The following is a 20,976-nucleotide window of genomic DNA, read 5'->3' on the forward strand; positions in this document are numbered from 1 at the left end:
CATTTTGTAAAAATAACTGAAAAAAAGTTGGGAAAAAACCGATCGATTTTGGCAACATTCGATTTTGGCAACACAAAATGTACGGGCGTGTTGCCAAAATCGAACGGGGTCTGTATATCTTTCAAGACAATTCAAATAAGGAAACGGAAATCTACGCTGTCGAGCATCGGTGGCACTCGACGAAAGACTTGAACAAGTTCGGTGTGCGAAAAACACAGAAACGTGCTACTTTACAACCACCATTCATTTATCGTTCCGTTTTTGCAACGAAGCAGGCCAGCCCGGTAAAAATATTGACACAGGCATGAACCGAAAAAAGCATTGAAACGATAAATCCCGAGCGTGTCCTTATAACCTAACCAAGTGCTCGTCTGGTTGTGGCTCCTTTTGCCCCGTTGTTGTTGCAGTGCAGTGTTAGGAAGGTTTAAGTGCCATTTCCGATAAAAACAAACCAACCCGGCTTAGATCGATCAGCTATGTAGTCCGATCCGTAGAATGGTCTCGTATTTAACAACAGTGGAGAGGTTATGGTTCTTCTTTGATAGATGTGCGCTGTGATGATAACCACCCACGGACACGGGATTCCTTCAGCAACCCTCGACGACGACGGTTGATGGTGTTTATTTGTTATGCGCCCAACCGACGACTTGTGGAAATGCGGGAAAACGGTTTCGTTTGTTTGCTGCACGTAATCACACCGATTGTCCCATCATTGTGCAGAACGCTATACACTTGAAGTAACGATCAGGGATGAGGTTGGCGAAAGTTGAACTAAACATAGGGCTGTAAATTGTCGAAAGGACCTAATCCTGTTTTAAATATAGCAAACAGTTGATTTTTTGTTGTTGAAATTGTCAATTTTTCTTTTTTTTTCAAAAATTTTGCACAAACTATGACACAAATAGAAAATCACTGATTTTCTGATGGTCCTGAATTTAATTCAGGACATTCAATTATAAGAAAAATAAGTTTAAAATTTAAAAAAAATAATGTTTGTAAGAGCAAGTTTATTCGTGTTGAGAAAAATTGGTTGAAATTTTGGCACCTTCTGCATATTTTGAAAACTTTACCATGCAAACACGTTTTCAAGATCTGAGGCCTTTAAGTTTTGTTATAACACGTGTTTTAATTTCGCATGCTGCGATGCAAAAATATCAATATTTCTGTCACATAAGGCTGAAATAGAAACAGTGCTGTAAAAGAATTTAACACGCAAAGATCTTGAAAATATTTTGACATGGTAAAATTTTCAGAATGTGCTACAAGTGTCAAAATTTCTACCACTTTTTCCCAACACGAGTGAACTTGCTCTAAAGTTAAAAAAAACTGTTCAATACATAGAGAAAAAACAGACCATTCGTTAGAGATAGTTAGTTCATCCGTGATGGGATAAAGTGGTTGAAATGTTTTCAAGATCTTTTGGCGTCAATTTTTGTACAACACTGTTTCTATTTCAGCCGTATGTGATAGAAATCGAGCGAAAATAGAACACGTGTTGTAAAAAAAACTTGAAGGTCGCAGATCTTGAAAATGTTTTTACATGGTAAAGTTTTTAAAATGTGCTACAAGTGTCAAAATTTCTACAACTTTTTCCCAACACGAGTGAACAAATAGTCTCTACAAAGTAGGACAATGTTAAAGTTTTTTTTCTTACTTTTTTTTAATAACGAAGGGGATCGTAACATCAGAATTGTTTAACCAGTTATCAAATGAGAGGCTGTTCATTTCTTAAAAATTGCTCAAATTGACATGGATTGCGATAAGCATACTTTTGATAGCTTAAAAAACCTGGAAATATTCATAGTGTGAAAAAAAAATCCATGCAAATACTTATCTGATCGGGATGCTGCGAACCCGATATAACAATTTTTCTGACCTCTAAAGAAAAATATGAATATCATTCAACGTAATGCTGACGCTTAAGATAAACATTTTGATATACAGTAACGTTCATAATTGTAAAGAAATGGGGAGCAATCGCACTGTAACTTCGACTTCGAACTTCCATAACTCTTTATTCTGATGATATTTTTTGATCAAATTTTCTACTGAGGATACATCAACAATCACACTTTTATTTCACCAAATTTGTGCCTTTTAAAGTTTGTGTGGCATTAGATACAGTAATTCTACGAAAACCGATCTTTTTGGCCTTTTATCATTCAAACTGTAATATCATATGTAAATAAAGCAAACGATTTTTTTAATAATGGAACCAGCTCAAAGGAATCCGCGTAGTGACTTTGGAAGGTATCAGTATCATAATCATTTGTGAGATCAGGTTTTTAAACAGAATAGATGCAAATGTAAAGTTTTTTTTCCATAAAATACCTGTATCTTTTGTGTTTATTCCAAGCATTCTCATACAACGCGCTTGAGTTCATTAAATAAAAGTAAATCTATTCTTGTTAAGAAATGGATAAAAAAAAAACCGCACTCATCAGCTTTACGACGTTAGTTAAGCCAAGGTATGTTTTATTTACTCAATTGTTCGATGTGCCAACACTCGGAATGAGTATTCTTTTAAAGTTTGTTTGCTTTAGAGTGAATGTCAAAAAAATGTGTTTTTCTTATCAAAAAGCTGAATCAATTTTGAATAAAATTTAAAAATAAATAACAATTGAAAAAATCATACTAAGCAATATTTCATATTGGGCCAGGCCTGCGGTCTGCTAATAAAAGCTTCATTTACCCATTAAGCCAACTTAAACTTAAATTTGGCGTAGCTACCCGCTGGATCGGAACCCTTCAAAGGTGACAGGTTGCATTAATGGCCGAGGCCGAGGTAATTTGGACACCCATTCGGCAATAAAGTTGTAGGTAAGTTCACACGTCCCATCGAGATGTGCCGCAGGGATTGAGGGAAAACATTTTCCCTCCCGCAGACAGGTTCCCAGTGACTGATTTCCGCTTTGTGTTTTGTTTTGTGAGAGGACTCAATATAACTTTCCTCTGACTTCAACAAATGTCGATGTATCTTTCTTATATTTAATTATCAATATTAATAAATTAAAAGAGATCTTGTTATGGCCTTCTTTAAAAACTTCACTGTTATGTTTTTTTTTTTAATTTTTCATTCGGAAGCATTATTTAGGAAGTATTGAATGCTAATGATGCCTGATTCGAAACCACACCGGACCCTTAACTATGCATAGGAAACTAATGTAGAACCGCATCTAATGGGTCACTTCCAGCTATTGGAATGGATAGCACGGATCTCAGGCACCACCAATCGATTCAAAACGCGGCTTATCGGAATCCTACCTAGCACTCAAAGAAAGCTTCTTACCGCGTGGAACGATAGATTCACTGGTCAGTGTAATGACTAAGTGTTTTTTGTACTGTTCATAGAACCCTGGCCATTCGAAAAAAAAATCAAGACCCCCAGACGATGATAGGTTCTAAAAGCGCATGAGAAAGAAAGAACAGCTCAGTGCCGCCGCAATGGGAAAACCAGATAATTGGTATGATTATTATAATTTGATCTATCGACCTCTCCGTTGTTTCAGCTGATGTGTGGCCTCCATCTAGCGTTGTCGAACTGTGATTTTGATTGGAATCGGCGCAAGTTTCTAATGTTTTTCATTTTATTCCTTTCAATTTATTATTTATGCACTGGAACTGACTGGGCTCGTAACGATGGTGTACCTATTTATTTGCCTGGGGCGGATGATCTGGACGCGGTTTGCCCAGTATTGAGTGATTATATCTCACTTAATTCCGGGAGCCGTTTTCGGCATAACCTGGGCGGCCTCACTCCAGGAAGTATTGCTTTTTGTTTGCGCCACTCGCCGACATTTCCCACAGCAATGGAAATAATGGACTCATGACGGAGAAAATTTAGGGAAAAAAAGTTTGACTCCTCGCTGGAGTTTCTTTAAATGACTTTATTATTATTTTTTTTTTATTTTAGAAGTCAGAATAAAAAACAGGTTTTAGAAACAAAATTTAGAAAACAGAATCAGAATTGGAAATGTGAACCGAAATAAGAACCAGAACTGTGATCTTTGTGATCCAAGCTTAGAAATTGGCGCTTCAATTGCATACCTGTTGGCGTAATTCTCACGAATAGTGAGACGATGTGAAGAAACTTTATTAGCCTGAATGATTGGCGCTGTCTCTCCAGTGACACAGTAATTGGAAAAACTGTCACCAGGAAATTGACGCGAGAAAATGAACGTGACACAATTAAAACCGCAGACTAGACATTTTGTCCCACTCCACGTGGAAGGAAACCTTGGACCGGGCAACAAAGTACCTCTGTACATTCTTAGAAATTGACCACTTCACCGAAGACAGGCCGAGGCTTCAAATAGACTATTTACTTGCTCGTTCGCCTACGAAAACAACCCCTGCTCGAAACTGCCGGCCGGCGAAACGCAATTACTTATTCATTCGAATATTGATGGCTGTGAGTGTGACTTGCAGATCGCAACGTAACGTTTTCACTTTGATGAAAAATTTGTGTGAAAAAGGACTTTCCTATCATGCTGGTTGGTTCTCGGTTAGTTTCTCGTTCCTCGGGGAGGAGCTGAAATGTAATGGCGATATTTACAATATTTGAGCACCCTTTGGCACACAACCTTGTGCAAGTCATTTCGATTCAGACGATACATATAACATACAGTGTGCAATCAATCGTGAAACATATGAATCTAATCCTACGGTCTGTGGCAGACAACTCTATCGAAACGATGGGTACCTTCATAAAGGTTTCTACCGACATTGGCCACGATCAAATCAAGGCTGCTGATTGCTGTCCTGTCACTGACTAAGCGGGTAAGGAAATTGAGGAAATTAAAAACAACTGCTAAGCGCCGTCGACTCGAGGGCGTGTGATTGCATCCAGCTGAATACCTAGTAATACAACTTCGCGATCTGATAAGATATCACACATTCCTGGAGCGGTTTTTTTCTTTAACTTTTTTATTCAAATGGATTGCATATGAGCTGAGATTGCGATGAAGGTGCCCAATGATTACGTTCGAAGGTTGACTGTTGTGTGCTATTTACTATTTGAAAGACGACACTGTTATCTTCATATCCGTTTAAGATATTAAGTAATCAACATACCAATAACAAGAACAACGGGCATTATTCTGTTTCTGTTTCAAATTTATTTTTAAACAATGCAAAAAGTTTGCGTTAAATAAGGATTAATTCTTGATTTGAAAAAATTATGGCTGTCAATTCGCAATGGAATTGTAGTAAAAATTGTAAGATAAATTTGTTGATTGTTTAAGCCCCTAAATATATGCACAATATTTGTACTTCTCTTAATTTTACGTCCATCTTTTCTTTTAATATATAAAGATGAGTTGGACCTATATATGTTTGTTTGTTTGTATGCACCTTATACAAATCCACACCGCTTAACCGATCAGCCTGAAATTTGGTACATTGATGTTTTTGGACCTGGGTAAGGTTTTAGTAATAGTTTTGAGCCTCTCCCATCTAAGAAAAGAGACCCTCCCATACAACATTCGTTTTCATTCCCACAAACCAAAAGTCATGGCACCCATTTTGTAAACCGAAATTTTTCCCTTTTGCGGGGTGTTTTCACTATCACGATATGGACCGGGCATTAAAAACGAACATCCAGAGTTCACGTGTACTTAACACCGAATTAAAGCCTGCTGATGATTGAAAATTTGATAGTGAAAATTTTTAGAGGATTGTTTTTTCTTCATCGTAGCACGGGTCTAAAGCACGAGGTTATTGGATAAATGAGCCAATATATATGATAAATAAAACTGGGTACTCGCCTGTTATGATGCAAATGATGATTATTCAAGTGTTTTTAATCTAAACCTGAATCAGATCCAGATTCTGTTGAGATCTTGATCATGATTCTAACCCTAATTCTGATCCTGACCCTGTTTCGCATATTTATTCAATTGAAACTGGCTTTAAAACTAAATGTTATTTGTTAGCAAAAAACGAAAATTATAATAACCCAATTTGAATTTTTAGATTACTTGAAAAATAATGAAATTAATTTGCGGCTTTATCGGTGAGAGTTAAAGAGTTGAAATGAAAGACGGATAGAAGATCAGAAGAAAATTCTAAGGTGGTGCAAATAGCGAAGAGCATTTGAAATAGAAGCTTGACCACATACTAAATTCTTTGTCCCGCACCAATTAACTGTATTGAAGAAGTAGTACCCAATAGAGGAGGCACTACGTTTTTCGATAAAACTGTATACATACATATATCCTGTTAGTGTAATATTAGTGTGTTTTGTTAAAAATTGTCACCAATTTAGCAGCTAGAATTTTTCGCGAAAATCAACCCAATGGTTTAAAACTACACATATCATGGTATGTGCAATAGTTTCGAAATTATTTTCGAACTGGAAAGTCAAACACGAGATATAACGGATTCGGTGTATGTAAAAGACTTCAAAATTTCCTACTCGTTCTTCTGGCAACCACTACTATTTTCACAAAATAAACCTAGAGGAAGTTCAGCTTAACAGTTTATCAACAGGTGCTGATATGATGCATCAGCTCGCAGTCACTTGAAGGCCAGCCCTGCAATTCTGTGCCAGAACACTTTGTAGGCACTATAAAATTCACAAAATGGCACTCGACTTCTGAATCGGATAGTGAATTTACGAAGTACGACTAAGGCGTAGCACCTATCATAAATCTAGAAAGTACGTACTTAAAAAGAGCAGGCAAAAAATCAGCCCTTAACGAGCCTTGCTGTACCCTCATGCATGTTGTAGGCACCTACAGTTACGTTTCAAATCGGAATGCAATCCTCCGTAAAATCAGACTCACGCTATAAAAAGTAGAAATCCAGTAAAGTGGTTTACGTGTCGAACGGGAATGATTGCCATACACAAAATCATGTGTTTGTTTTGTGAGTACTTCCCCGTCCTGAAAGTGGTTGGATATAGTAAAACAAAAATACTACATACTACAATATTGATCAACTTCCGAGATGGTGACGATGACGCCTTTGATGATGATGATGACGACGATGGTGACGATGATGGGGGCGGGTCACAAATGTTAGATTCACGTGAGTGAGAGTCTGATGGAAGCCGCCCGAATGCAATTGTGTACCTACCTATTTATAAAAGAAACACTCCGAACCCTGTCCGGTTTGATTCTTAATGCTAGAAAAAGTAGCACTACGAACTGGCTAACCGGTCACCGTCCATTATTACACAACAATCCTTGAGAAGAACTGCTGCGAGTTTATGTGACTTCATTATCCTAAATTCCTCGTGCAAGGAGCTCGTTACCGACTCGCAAAGGATCGCTCGTTGAGTTTTTTTGACTAACTAAGCCACCACGACACCTTATTCTGTGATTATGTGGTACACATTTGAGCAGGTTTTCATGTAGCAATTTTTTCTCTAAAACACTTTTACAAATCAAGTAGGTATCCTTTAAACCATTTCATAAATAAACAGAATAGGATAATCAACATGTTTCTGCTCTCATTTAGAGATTTATCAACGATTTTCTTGTTCAAAATTATGTTTCAAAATTTTAAAATAAGATTTGATACAAACATATTTTAAAAAATTCAACCTCTTAGTACCACACTAGAACGAGTTTAAGACTGACACCACCAGCTGGAAAGGGTGCGCCTGACTATGACTACCGATCGATGGGTGTGAGATGCTTCCCGAGCAGACTTTGACGGCAAAATGATAGCGAATTATACTATTTGCTCGAATCATGGTAGATGTACAATGCTAAAATTAGGGTCCCACTTTTCATATACGGATAACTCGATTAGTCTAAGTGTAAGTTTCACTGGAACCCCAAATTAAAGCCTTGTTTGGCCAACGTTTCGAAACGAGTTTTGAAAGCATAATGAAACTATTGATTGGTATGATTTACTGAATAAATGTGACATCATTGTGCTGCTCTCAAAAACCACTCTACAAAGGTCGACTAAACAAGGATTCATTAGCCTTTCGAAAATGCTGAAACTAGGCGTATCTGTGATATCCTTATATGAAAATTGACTCAAAGTTTTAGTATCGTTCCACCTTTTTTCCGACAAAAAGATACAAAACCTAGCTTACGGGGCATGATAGCAATACAATATGTTGTCTTACAAATATGTTCTGAAGACACTACGAGAAAAAAAAAAATAATCTGCACCTAAATATGCTAACACCTTATTTTGGTATCCTTTGCTATCCGTTTTAGGTATCGAAGTCTGCTCGGGTTATCAAGGCAATTGGTTCACGGAGCAGCCCCCTTAATTAGTAAATTACTGCACTAGATGAAAGTTCGAACCATCTCGAAATACTATTACCAAAAAACTGCTACATAAGTCAGCTTTTCAACACAGTTTGTTGTGTAAATATTAAATTTTTGGGGGATGGGAGTTAATAAGAACGGTAGGAAATAAAATGCCGGAAAGGAGATTTTCTTTACCTAACGATTTTGTCTTCATCTCACCAATCAAACGGGATTTTTTTTTGTAATACAAGTTTATTCGATTTCGTTGAGTTTTGTTGAAATATATTATAAATATAAAATTTACTGTTGACCAGGATCATAATCCAGATTGAGATTCAGATCCAAATCGAGGAGGAGCGGACTATATGCCTATTAAGCAGAATATTGATTTAATCAAATACTTCATCGAATATGTTTACAAAAACTACAAACACACGAGCAAACATCTGTTTTCTATACATTGGAGTAATTTTTATGTTGAAATCTCCTTCAGTTTTTGAGAAATCGTTTTTATTATAACTGTTGTCAAAAGAACCTCAAACCGTGAGGGCTAAATGCGCCTAGGATAGCCTAGGGTGAGCCTTAACTTGGCATGCTCCTAATCTTGGCATGCCAAAATGCATTTTGATGATTTTCATGTCAAACATACGCCTAAAAATGAAAAAAAAATTAAACATAAAAGAAAATCGCATATGGCAACATTCTGCATAGCATTTGCCCACAATTGAATCCAAATGACTGCGTAAAAAATTTTTTTTGCATGACAAACTGCAAATAAAATTATGATCTTCTGAAAAAATCTAAAATGAACCTACTTTGCTAGTGCATCTGCCATCTTCGGATTGATTTTAAAAACACTCCTCATTATAGAAAAATCAGTAAACTATTACCGTTGGTTGCAGCAAAACATGGCAAAAAATATAAAATTATAACTTACTCCAAACAACGTACATTTTCTATCTAGAATTCAAGAAAATATAAACATATTTTTTGCCTAGTCTTGGCACACAATTCCACAAAAAGAAGTATGCATGTATGTGTGAAAACAGTGGTCTGGGAATTGAAAAGCCGGTCGAAAGTAAAATGAATGATTGAAATAACTTAAAAATATCATGGATGTATTTTGGACTAAAATCAATTTATTTATCTCTCAAGCCGACTCAAGCGTGTTTGGCATCTTAGTTGGAATTATAATGCTATAATTTGAGCTGCTCTTTTATGGTAAATTTCTCAATAAAATTTACCTCTCAATAAATTAATTCACCGGATCCAGATCCGAATTTCACCCAGCTTTTGAATTTGCTGTTCGTTTCTATTGACTACAGTTCCCAAACGAACGAGTGAGATGCAATCTATTTCTATCAGGCTGGCTGGAGTATGCAAAAGTATGTTCGCATACGATTGCTAGAAAATTCCTGAGGGCGACATTTTAAGCATTTATGATTCAAAGAATCGTTCGCTTACTTTAGTTTAAGCTTTAGTTTGCTTCTTGCCTCGATCATAAAGGTTTTTAAAATGTCGGTCCTCTTTTTATGGGAGTGGAATAAAAAAAAATATGAACATAATAACGTGTTCACTTCAATGGAAACAGATCTATCATGATTGCATGTTAAAAATTGAGCTAACGATTTGTTTGCTTGATTAATGAACATATTTATGTTAACCAATGCAATAGTTTGGAACCTATTTGTTATAGATTATCATTCTTATAATAGAAATTTTAAACACACAAAAACTGAAATAAACAAGTAAAACTTTTTTAGGTAAGATTATAATTCTACATACAAATATCAATTCAACAAATTTATTGAAATTTCGTACTTCCGACTTTTTGAAAAGAAAACAGAACATTGATGTGCTTCCTTTCGGGATATTTTCAATGAATTCGTTGGGGCTGTTGTTGTATTAGTGAGGCAAATTTTTTCTAGAGACGGCCAATTTAGGGAACTCATAAAGGGCCAAAATTCGGCGCGGGGGCTACAATAAGGAGCATTTCAATCAATAGTTTGATCAGGTTTATCTCAAATTATCAACCGCTTTCAAGCAAGGACATATTTTGACTGTATTTCAGGCTAGTAAGCAATCATATTTGTCGAAGGACTTTTGAAGATACACATTACAGGAAGACTACAATCATGGGAAATCTAGTCGAACATGCCTTAGGGGCCAAGATTGGGTACATTTACCCTATTTATATTTTAGGCAAAATTTTTGTTTTTTGGCAATATTTCCGTATGATTTCATTGGAAATGCTAGAAACTGATAACTTTCAAACGACAATCTATTTCTTTTTATAATTTTATAAAATAAAACAAAAGTTAGGGTTGCCATATTATGCAGGCAATTCATCCATAAGAAAAACTTCATCAAGTATGTTTTGAGATCTTCAACTTTCTAAAGGTGTTAATTAGAGCTTAAATTCGAAGTTTTAATGATAAAAATCATATATTTATTCTATTTAACCTGTTATTTGAGTATAGCGGCATTTTACAAACATGATGTGGGCATACAAAAACACTTTCTTATTCCACTTTCTAATCATTATGAAACCATTATAAAAGCCTGAATTTGTTTTACTTCTACGGTTTATTTGAATTTTATACAAAACCACCCAACTTTTTGTTTTTAGCTTCTTTACGAATAATCACATCAAAATTAACAAAACCTTGTATGAATTTTTAATTTTTTTGAGTTGGTTTGTTCATAAAATTCTTTCTTGCCTTATGTTCAAAGCGTATTGCCCTAAAAATGCATTGATCAGATATGTTGTCTTGCCAGCCATTTCGTCAAACGGCCGTAGGGTCATTTAACCCGATAGGACCATTTAGGAAACCTTTCCCTTATTGATGCTCATCCTGACCATGTTCCATACACTGATTCTGATTCTAATACAAATGCAGTTCCCTATTCTTATCCCGATTTCTATACTGATCGTGATCCATACGCTAATCCTAATTCAGAACCAGATCCTGATCGTGATCAAGATCCCGAAAATATCTAGCTACTGATTATTATCTTGATCCAGATCCAGATCCTGATCCTAATCATGATCTTGGTCTTGGTCCTGACCCTGATCCTGATTCTAATCTTGATCCTGATCCATAAACATATCTAGATTCTGATCCTGATCATAATCCTAACCTTGATCCAGATACTGGTTATCATTGTAATCCAGATCTTGATCCCGATATAGATACAGACCTCTACCTGGATCAAAATCCTGATCGTGAACCTGATTCAGATCCCGAACCTTGATTCAGATTCGGTCATGATTCTGATCCTTTTTCCGACTCTTGTCCTAATCCTGATCCAAACCCTGATCCTGATCCTAATTCTGTCATAATCAAAATCCTAATCTTGATCTTGATCTAGATTCTGATTATTGTGTTGAGATTGAACCGTTTCTTCAGGTTGCTATTTCGGCAGTACTTAAAAAAATCAGTTGCTGAGCATACATATTGCAATTCTTGAGCAGCGGTTTGTGGTTGAGAAGCTCACTAAATTGAATTATTGCTTAATTGGGGGTTTGGAACGCAGCGCGGAGAGTTAACTGCTCTTGGAAGTAGAGCAAATAAGTTATTTGAAATAACAACAATTTTACAAAGAAATATTTCGTTTTTTTTTGCGCACAAACTCGAATGGTGGAAACCGATCGTGAAAGCTTCTTTACACAGATGTCGGAAGGATTTCTTTCAAAGTGAAACAGTTTTATTTATTCAATTTGCACCCGTGTGAATAGTGTTTTCGTTAGACGTATTTCTTTGTCAAAAAAAATTGATAAATCGTGAAATCAACATCAAAGAGGTTGTAGAGAATTATACCATATCGATTGACTAGGGCCTTACTTTTTTCAATCAATCTTAAATAAAAATGGCGTAGTGCATCATGAGTGTTTGAGTCTGATTGGAACGATCAATAAGAGCAAGTTCCGTGGTGTTGGGGGAAAGTGGTAGAAATTTTGACACTTGTAGCACATTTTGAAAATTTTACCATGCAAAAAATGTTTTCAAGATCCTGGGGCGTTATATTTTTTTACAGCACTGCTGCTATTCCAGCCGTATGTGATAGAAATATTGCTATTTTTGCATCACAGCATGCGAGACTACAACACGTGTTGTAAAAACTCTTGAAGGCCACAGATCTTGAAATATTTTCGCATAGTAAAGTTTTCAAAACGTGCTAAAAGTGTCAAAATTTCTACCACTTTCTCCCAACACCAGTGAACTTGCGTGCTTGCTCTAAGAAATAAAACATTTGTTTTTCATTAAAAACAAAGTGACCGATGAAATTCGTGCGACTGGTCAATTTGTATCCCAACAAATTTGTGCCAATGCAATTCAATGTCCCATCTAAAACGAACAAACGAAATAGTTCAAATGAAATAAAAAAAAACAAGATTATAGTTCTGTAGCACTTGAACAAGATCAGCTGAGCCACTTACCGGTGCAAAGGATTACGTGTAAACCCGCACTGGCGCTTTTGTAATGATGTGTGATTTATGAGCCCATACGTTTTGTGGTACCTAGGTATAACAATAACAATAAAATTGCAATGTTGTGTTATTTATTTGCAACGAAAGGCTTCCCAAGTGAGGTGTGTTTTTTTTTCTATGCTTACCCTCGAATATTGAGGATTAAAGTTTTATTTTCCTCCTCTTTCCCGTTGAAGCAAAGTGAGGATTTCCAAGGATCAGTTCAGCTTTGCGGTTGCACTCCCTCACTATTTAGTGGTTGTTAGGGCACATGACTTTAGGCGTCTGCTGTGTCCATTTTGAAAAAAGCACATTCGCCTAAAACAACCTGTGTGTATGTGAAACTCTATGATGCAGACGATTCTGCCATCAGAACACAATCGTTTCGACTCATTGGTTTTTCATTTTGTAGCCTCGTTCACCTACTAGGGCGGACTTGGAACTATACCCACTCGTAGAACATTGCACACGCCCGTCTTCTACTCACGATTACTGCTTCAATCGAATTGTGGGGGCCTGTCTTGGACGTACACAACCCATCCATGGCTCACTACGATGAGTGCAATAGTCCATGAAAACCAAATTTTATCACTTTTCGACGAATGCTTTACCATAAAATGATCGACGTTTCCCCATACTGAAGGCGATAGAAACTCCTGTGATGGAGGAAGGAAAAAAATCAAACCGTCGCTCTGACGACAAGTGGAACCTACCTAGTCGGAAAGGTAGCCGCAACCGAGTCGGTTGAGAAGGTTGTTCACAAATTAGCTTACCCCACACAGTTTGTTCGGATGTAGGGGAAAAAGTTATAGCAAAACAATAATAATGCGACCTTAGAGCACCTGTATCCGTGGTCCAAACAGCCGGTTTAGACCCAAATTCCGACCCGAGCAACCGCATTGGTGATCCATTATACCAGTTTCAACTAAACTTTTTTTAGAGCTGGTATAAGGATTGATCCAAAACTGATGAGATTTGGATCCAATTTGACGCAGTTCTAAACCGTTTGACAGTTAATGGAACACGAGTGCAGTTGCCAGTTTTTTCATTGGATCGGATCTAATTTCTTTGGTTCAATTCTTGTATAAATTAGACCCAAGAATAAATAGATCACGAATACAGATGCCCTTAGGAAGGAAAAAACCGCTTTACATCTTACCACATAATTTCCATTTGTTATCGGCGTTCTTTTCGTGATACCTTCGACAGTTCAATGAATTGGGCAGAATTGAGGGTAAAAGGATTTATTTTTTTTTATATTCACTGATTTTTCAAATACTCTAAGAAAAATCTGCAACACATAATAGGTATTAATTTTCGTTATCATTTCTCTTCTCTTTTCCAGATGCGTGTTCGAGTCGGACAACGCCCAAACCTCGTCCACCTAGTCCGACACCTAGACCAAATATTACATTCCACACCTACAAATGTCCGCCGGCGTATGCGGCATGGTACTGTCTCAACGATGCTACCTGTTTCACCGTAAAAATAGGAGATTCGCTTCTTTACAATTGCGAGTAAGTATACCGAGATTTAACATTTTGGAATTGTTTGTTTATAACCACTTCTATTCTTTATCTCCACTTTCAGATGTGCCGATGGGTTCATGGGTCCTAGATGTGAATACAAAGATCTAGATGGATCGTACTTGCGTAAGTATTTTCTGGAGTGTTTTGTCCACCGAGCAACTTTGACTAACTTGGTTTTTCTTCTATTTTGTAGCAACTCGACCTCGGGTGATGCTGGAAACTGCAAGTATAGCAAGTGGTGCCATTGTTGCGGTAGTGCTGGCGACGATCGTGTGCTGTTACGCCTGCGTTCGGAAACATCAGCAGAAGAAAAGACTGGAAAGCACCAACGGTGGTGTAGATACGGTAGATGGGGCACTTCGAGCAGTGCAAAGTGATCAACCAAAGCGACCGTTCGGGTCACACCATCTGAAGACGATACCCTTGAGCGAATCGCTGAATCGATAGACGCCGAGAGCAATCTCCTTGTAGATAGAAAAACACTAACCCTATAGCCATCAGAGGATACAAGATTGAAAAGACATTTAAGCGCCTTTTAAGAGTGCTGGACACTATACGGATGACCGTGCGTTGTGGCCTATGGTGTGTTTTCAGTGAAACATTGAACTGCCATGATTCTAGTAACATTTTACACGATAGATGATGCACAGTTACTACTGGAAGAAAACATCGGAAACAATTCTCTTACGACCAGAGACTAAGTGCCCAGGTGTAGTTTTTATAAGCACTGACAAAAAAGTTACTTTTATACATGTTCGTTATATTACTGATACGAAACAACAACAGGTGCCTGTAGATCATTTGTGATTGAAAGAGCGAAATCAAATCTAATACGAAGTCAAGCTGCAGCTGAAACCGTTTTTGAGATAAACAAACCCAAACTACAACCAATACATACATATGTATGTAGATTACGAAGAGCAACGACTCAATTGGGAATTAGAAATAGACCACAATATTAGTCAGGGACCCACAATCACTTTAGCCGTTGTTAATCCAAACCTTTTCAAGAACAATGAAACGCACCTAAAAGTTGTATTTCGAAGATTGAATCGAAAGTTTTACTTAGGTTTTATACTGTTTGTCCCTCTAGAAGAAAGATAAAAAAAAGTTTTGACGATCTTGCCAACATGAACGGTTAACAGTTTTTAACAAATTATTTGACGTGCCATTTTCTTATTTCGGAATTCATCGCAAAGTTAAAATTACTCAACAGAGATAACAGCAAACATACAAATCAGTCAACCATTTCAGTTAATTAACTCTAAAATCAAACTTAGTTGGAAACATTCCTCAGATAACGCAGCATTTAGTTAGCCAGTTGGTTAACATCACCTTCAAACTCAAATCGAACGAAATCCCTCAACGGCCCAGATTGTACGAATCTGGTTAGTCAAAGCTGATCTTCAAGATCAAAATCTTCTCAACGAAAATCATATTCTTATAAACTCTACAAATCAAATTACCATTCGCACAGACTAACAGAAACGAACCTAAGAGTGTAAATTGGGTGAAATAATTGTTTAATCCAAATGTGAAATTTTGAAAATGCTTTGAAGCCTCCTAAGAATTTAACTGAATATTCTATTTAAGTTTACAATGCTAAGCACTTTTGGCAGTATAAAAGAAATACTAACAAAAACTACCAATCAGAAACATTTAGATAATTTAAAATATTTCAACTGATTCAATTCAATTCAATGAACAATCGTTCTGGATTTTTTTTCCTTCAAAATTATTCAAGTGACTTAATTTTTATGCTAAGGAGCTTATTGAAAAGATCTGATTCATTATTTGGAGTAGATGAAAATCATTTTAGTCTACAGAAGATAAACTCATCGTTTTCAAAGGTATCACAAGCAGAATACTGAGTAACTCCTTCGTAGACTTTTAACGGTTAAGCAAATTGAAAAATTTATTCGAAGCTCAGCAACAGTTCAAGCTGCTTGGAGCAGTATCTATTTTCTTCTGCTATTTTTTTTTTGAATTAAAAGGAATTTGCTGTGGGAAATATTCGCTTATTTATTTAATAGGTTGCAAAATGATTTTTTTGACTACTGGTTCGTGGAAAATTTTGCTCCAAATTTCATTTTATTAAAAAATCATTTGCGCCTGCAAGAAGGCCATCTTAATGAAAATTTGAGGTTGCACGACTAAATCATTGATCATAAATCATTTCAAATCAAGTACCTACGTAGTTAAATGAACTTTCCCGCTTTGAAAAGGTGTCGAAAATAAGTAATTTTCTGCAAAGAAATCGGTATTGAAAATCAGACATTTTAACACTTAAATGCAGAAAAGTAACTTCTTATAGCAAAATAACATTACAAATTTCAGAGTATTTCTAACATACTGATGAATATTTTTGACAGTTCAAATATTTTTTGCTACAAAACTTTTCGCTAATTTGCAATTACTCCAGAAAACGAACCATTTCCGAGCTTGGAGAATTAATTTTCACATACAGGATTTTTATTTAACCACATGGACCACTAGTACACAACTGCTTTACTAATAGCCGCTGAATAACTGACACATTCGCTTGAAATTTGACGTTCAATTGCTCTCAATTTGAAAACACGAAAATTGTAAAACACCAAAGTTATATACATTTCAATTTATTTGTAAATTCGATTGTTATTATTTTTTCACTACTTCATTATTGCTCTACACTTTTGTAGAGTAAATGTTTTTATTATGGAATTTATCTACTTTTTCTTGTTTTTGAAACAAAAAATACTATTGAGTGATTCCTTCTGTCAGATTGATTGTTCGATCCCATTGAATAGGCTTTGAATTTCTGTTAGTCTGCTAGCTCACGATCATACACGAACGCCCAACTAAACTTTAATAGAACGATAATTATTATTTAATTTATTTATTTTCGTTATTGTACCAGCCAAAGGTATGTGGTTCAATTGGCTCCGATTCGGTCCGAAGCAGAGCAAAAAAGTATTTCGATTTTTGGAAAAGAACCCATCAAAATTACTATATCGATGATAGTTTGTGATAATCCGTAAATCATTAGTTCATTTCTCTAGCATCCCATACCGAAAACCTGGACAAAACTAGCAAAAATAATTTATCAAAAGACGCTAAGGCTGCTAAGAACTAAACGATAAATGGCAGCTCAAAAGAAATAATAATTCGACAGCTATTTAGTAATTACCAACGCCTATACAAATATTATTTAGAATTCGTCGTGCCTGATGAGTTTCAGAGCTTTTTTTTCCCAGCGAAATTGAAGGTTTACCCCCTCACTTTCTTAACCAAAATCGGATCCGAAATGATATTTGTCCAAGGCAAGGAAAAGCAATCTAATTAAAGCGCAGTATAAACCGTCACGAGTAACACTATTTTATTATCTAATATTATTAGGAACTAACGAATGTACAGACACCGGCAAAAGTATTCACTAGAAATCAAAACATGAAAGTATTGTAAATATGTTTTCAAATTCGAATAGAAGAACGGCAAACAAACAAAAATAAATCAAGAAAACAAACATCGCCATCGAATGTATTGTTTATCATTGAACTAGGTAGACCTTTTTTAATTCATTACAAAGTTATTTTATTTTATCGCTTAATAACGAGGCGTGTTTGGTAGGTTGCCAAATGTATGTTTGAAATTACAATGAGAAAATCGAATGAAATCTGAATATATGTAAAGAAGTGAATGAAACACGCCGTCAATATTACCTGCCCATTGTTCGAATGTTTCGGTGTCTTGCAGCATCAAAGTATCGGTGTGATACGATTATTTCATTTTAGGGCTGAATATAATCTGAGAATACTACTGGTATAACTTCATCGCAAACAAAAATCATCATTTTCGAGGCACGCTAGTAATCAAACCAAACTTACATTCCTTTAAGCTGCGCGTTCAATTTTACTTTCCTAATTTATTGAAAGAAATAATCATCAGCCGGACACCAATATAATTTGAAAGGCAGTGCAATATGGTATTAGAACTGACATCAGAATTTGTATAATATTGATTTGTATAAAAAGGAAACACACATTTTTTTGTATATTTTGAGCTTTAAATAAAATTAATCAACATGTTTTTGTTGGTCATTAACTATTAAAGACAATTTGAATAGCTTCCATGCGTAAAACGAATCCGAAACGTCCATAACTTCCCTAGTTGTAGGTTTGAGTCGTAAGAAATTTTCACTTGTAAATATTTCACTGTTTAGTTAGAGCCTACGTTAGTTCGTGTTGTATTTTTCAGATGTCTTCAGACCTATGGAGCTGACATGGGCTTGAGGATAGCGTTCAAGTCTTCTTAGCTAGAGGTCATGAGATCCAGTCTCGGTCACGGCATACGTAGTAATCTTTCTATGGGCTGGTGCTTTTAGCATTTGTGAGATGCTAGCCATTGTGTCCTTGAAAGATGTACGCCTTAGTGTTAAGTTTGAATTAGATCTCTTCAAAGAAACATGAAGTTTCACTGAGATCCTATGTGTACTTCGTGCTCCAATATTTCTTTTTTTTTTTTTAGTTATAGATTTTCTATTTTGAACTTTTAATTGTTAACGTCAGTTAGAGTCAGTCATATTTTTGAAAATCAAAACGAATGTTTTTTACTAAAGCTTAGTTTTTTTCAAATGGGACAGTTACGAAAGCATGTATCTCAGAAACCATTTGTTTAATCGAAATGCATTCTATGAAAGAAATGAAGGTTATCTTATGATAATTCATGAAAAAAATTGAAAAAAATAGTTTATCGTTTTTTGTAAGAAATATTTCTACTTTATTCTTGGTACCTCCCCACGCCAGCGCACACTTTTTTCAGTCATGATTTCGATCAGTTTTTGAAACTTATACTTCGTCTAATCTGTATTTTAGGTGGCTGCATCCTCCTCCTTCAATTTGTTACTTTCTGGTCCAATACTTCTCTTTTGAAAGAAGCTAAGGGCAATTAAGTGGATACAGCTGATTGCAAATAACAAAACTTGATTATTTTTGAACCACTTTATAGCGTTTTAAAAGGATTTTTTGCTCGCAAAACCTGACAAAAACGAAGTAAAACCATCATGAGATTGAACTAAAAGTGAAATTGGTATAGTTGGTATAGATCGTAGTTTGTTAAGGGGACCTACAAGATGACTCTTTTTAGGCTTTTAAAAACAGCGAAAATCAAAGTTTTCGTTGTGAAAATTGTTGTTTTTTTCCACAGGAGCATAATCTTGTTAAATCATTACATGTTATTCAAAACAACCAGCAAATACATACTTTAATAGGTTGTACTCCATTTACCCGAAAACCATTGCCCAGAATGAAAAATCCCCAGAATTCCAATCGCCAGAAAGAACCATTCCCCAGAATTTTTTTCCCCAGACGAACCATTCCCCAGAAAAATTTCCGCCAGAATGTACCATTTCCCAGAAATTTTTTCACCAGAATGAACCATTTACCAGAATTTTTTTCGCCAGAAGAACCATTTCCGAGAAAATTGAAAACATTTATCCTTACTAGAAATTATTTAAAAAAAAGGAATTGTTACAAAAAAATGGGGTTTCATAACTTTATTCTTTTGCGGCAAAGCCGCAACCAACGAAGATGAAGGGGCTGAGGCGGCACAAAGCCGCCGAAGCTCCCAAATCCGAGGAGGCCGCCGACCCGCCGTCGGAAGCGGCGGCCCTAAGACATTGGTCTAGGTCTGCCGGGGCTTCCTAGGTCTGCGTGAAAGCTAGGGGTGATCCTTTAGCCCCGTCCGCCACGCGACAGCGTGAAGGACAAAACGTCTTTCAAGTTCGAACGCGTAGCGTGAGGAGTCGGATACCAAAACGGTTTTCTAAAGGACCATGGTAAGCATTGAATCAATTAAAGTACCCAAACCATAAACAAAGCACAATATTGGTTTTAAAATAAATTTAGTTGGAAAATTTCAAAGTCGTAGTTTCATTTAAAAAATCATTTTGAAAAAATTAATTTCGAATCATATGAAATATACAAGAATTCATTAGAAAAAAAAACAAATAAAAATACTAGGGGAAAAAATCTGGAATTTGTGCCATTCTGGTAAATGTTCCATTCTGGGGAAAAAAATCTGGAAAGTGGTCCATTCTGGGAAAAAAATTTCTGGTAAATGGTGCATTCTGGGGAATTTTTTTCTGGGAAATGGTTCATTCTGGGGTTTGATTTCGGGTATTTGTCATTCTGGGAAAAATTCATTCTGGGCAATGGTTTTCGGGTAAATGGGATACAATCACTTTAATATGCTAGGGACCTTGCCACGACCAGACATGGTATAAGATTCAAACGCTGGAATTGGTTTGAAATAGGGGTTTTCATAAGTTTTGTCGTATGTCAGAAATCATCTGTCTCATTGCCTCGGTACCGGCTACACCGCTTACGAGCACTGAAACAAGCAAAACATTGTTTTATTTTTTTTTTAACAATTCTTTATTTGAAACGGCTCATACCTTTAGGCTTTAAGGAGCCAAAATCGATTTTGTTGTTTACAATTGTTTTCTTAACTTAACACTTTGTGAGAGGAGAAAGGAAGATAGAGAGGGAAATATGAAAATAAAAAAGAAATTATAGACGAAGATCGATAGCTTTTAGAAAAAGGTAGATTTCGAACATGTAGTCCAAATCTAGCACAGCTAGTACATCTCTAACTGGAACATTAGGTGGTTTTCCTCGGGCCCTAAGGGAGTCTATTAAATTCGTTCTGGCGACAAGATGGACCTCACACGACCAAACAATATGCTCGATGTCATGGTAACCTTGGCCGCAACTACACAAATTGC

The 20,976-nt window shown here is 36.1% G+C and overlaps 1 protein-coding gene across 1 annotated transcript in view; it reads left to right on the forward strand.

Moving 5' to 3' along the window:
- Window positions 1–18,296, forward strand: part of LOC129745659 (uncharacterized) — a 109,906-nt gene extending 91,610 nt beyond the window's left edge. Inside the window, exons 3-5 of the mRNA XM_055738916.1 lie at window positions 14,030–14,201; window positions 14,275–14,336; window positions 14,407–18,296. Coding sequence (XP_055594891.1) covers window positions 14,030–14,201; window positions 14,275–14,336; window positions 14,407–14,660 — 488 coding nt within the window. The 3' untranslated portion in view covers window positions 14,661–18,296. The remainder of the gene's footprint in view (window positions 1–14,029; window positions 14,202–14,274; window positions 14,337–14,406) is intronic.
- Window positions 18,297–20,976: the final 2,680 nt, after the last annotated feature.

This window comes from Uranotaenia lowii, chromosome 2 (genome assembly GCF_029784155.1).
Source record: "Uranotaenia lowii strain MFRU-FL chromosome 2, ASM2978415v1, whole genome shotgun sequence".
Taxonomy (NCBI): domain Eukaryota; kingdom Metazoa; phylum Arthropoda; class Insecta; order Diptera; family Culicidae; genus Uranotaenia; species Uranotaenia lowii.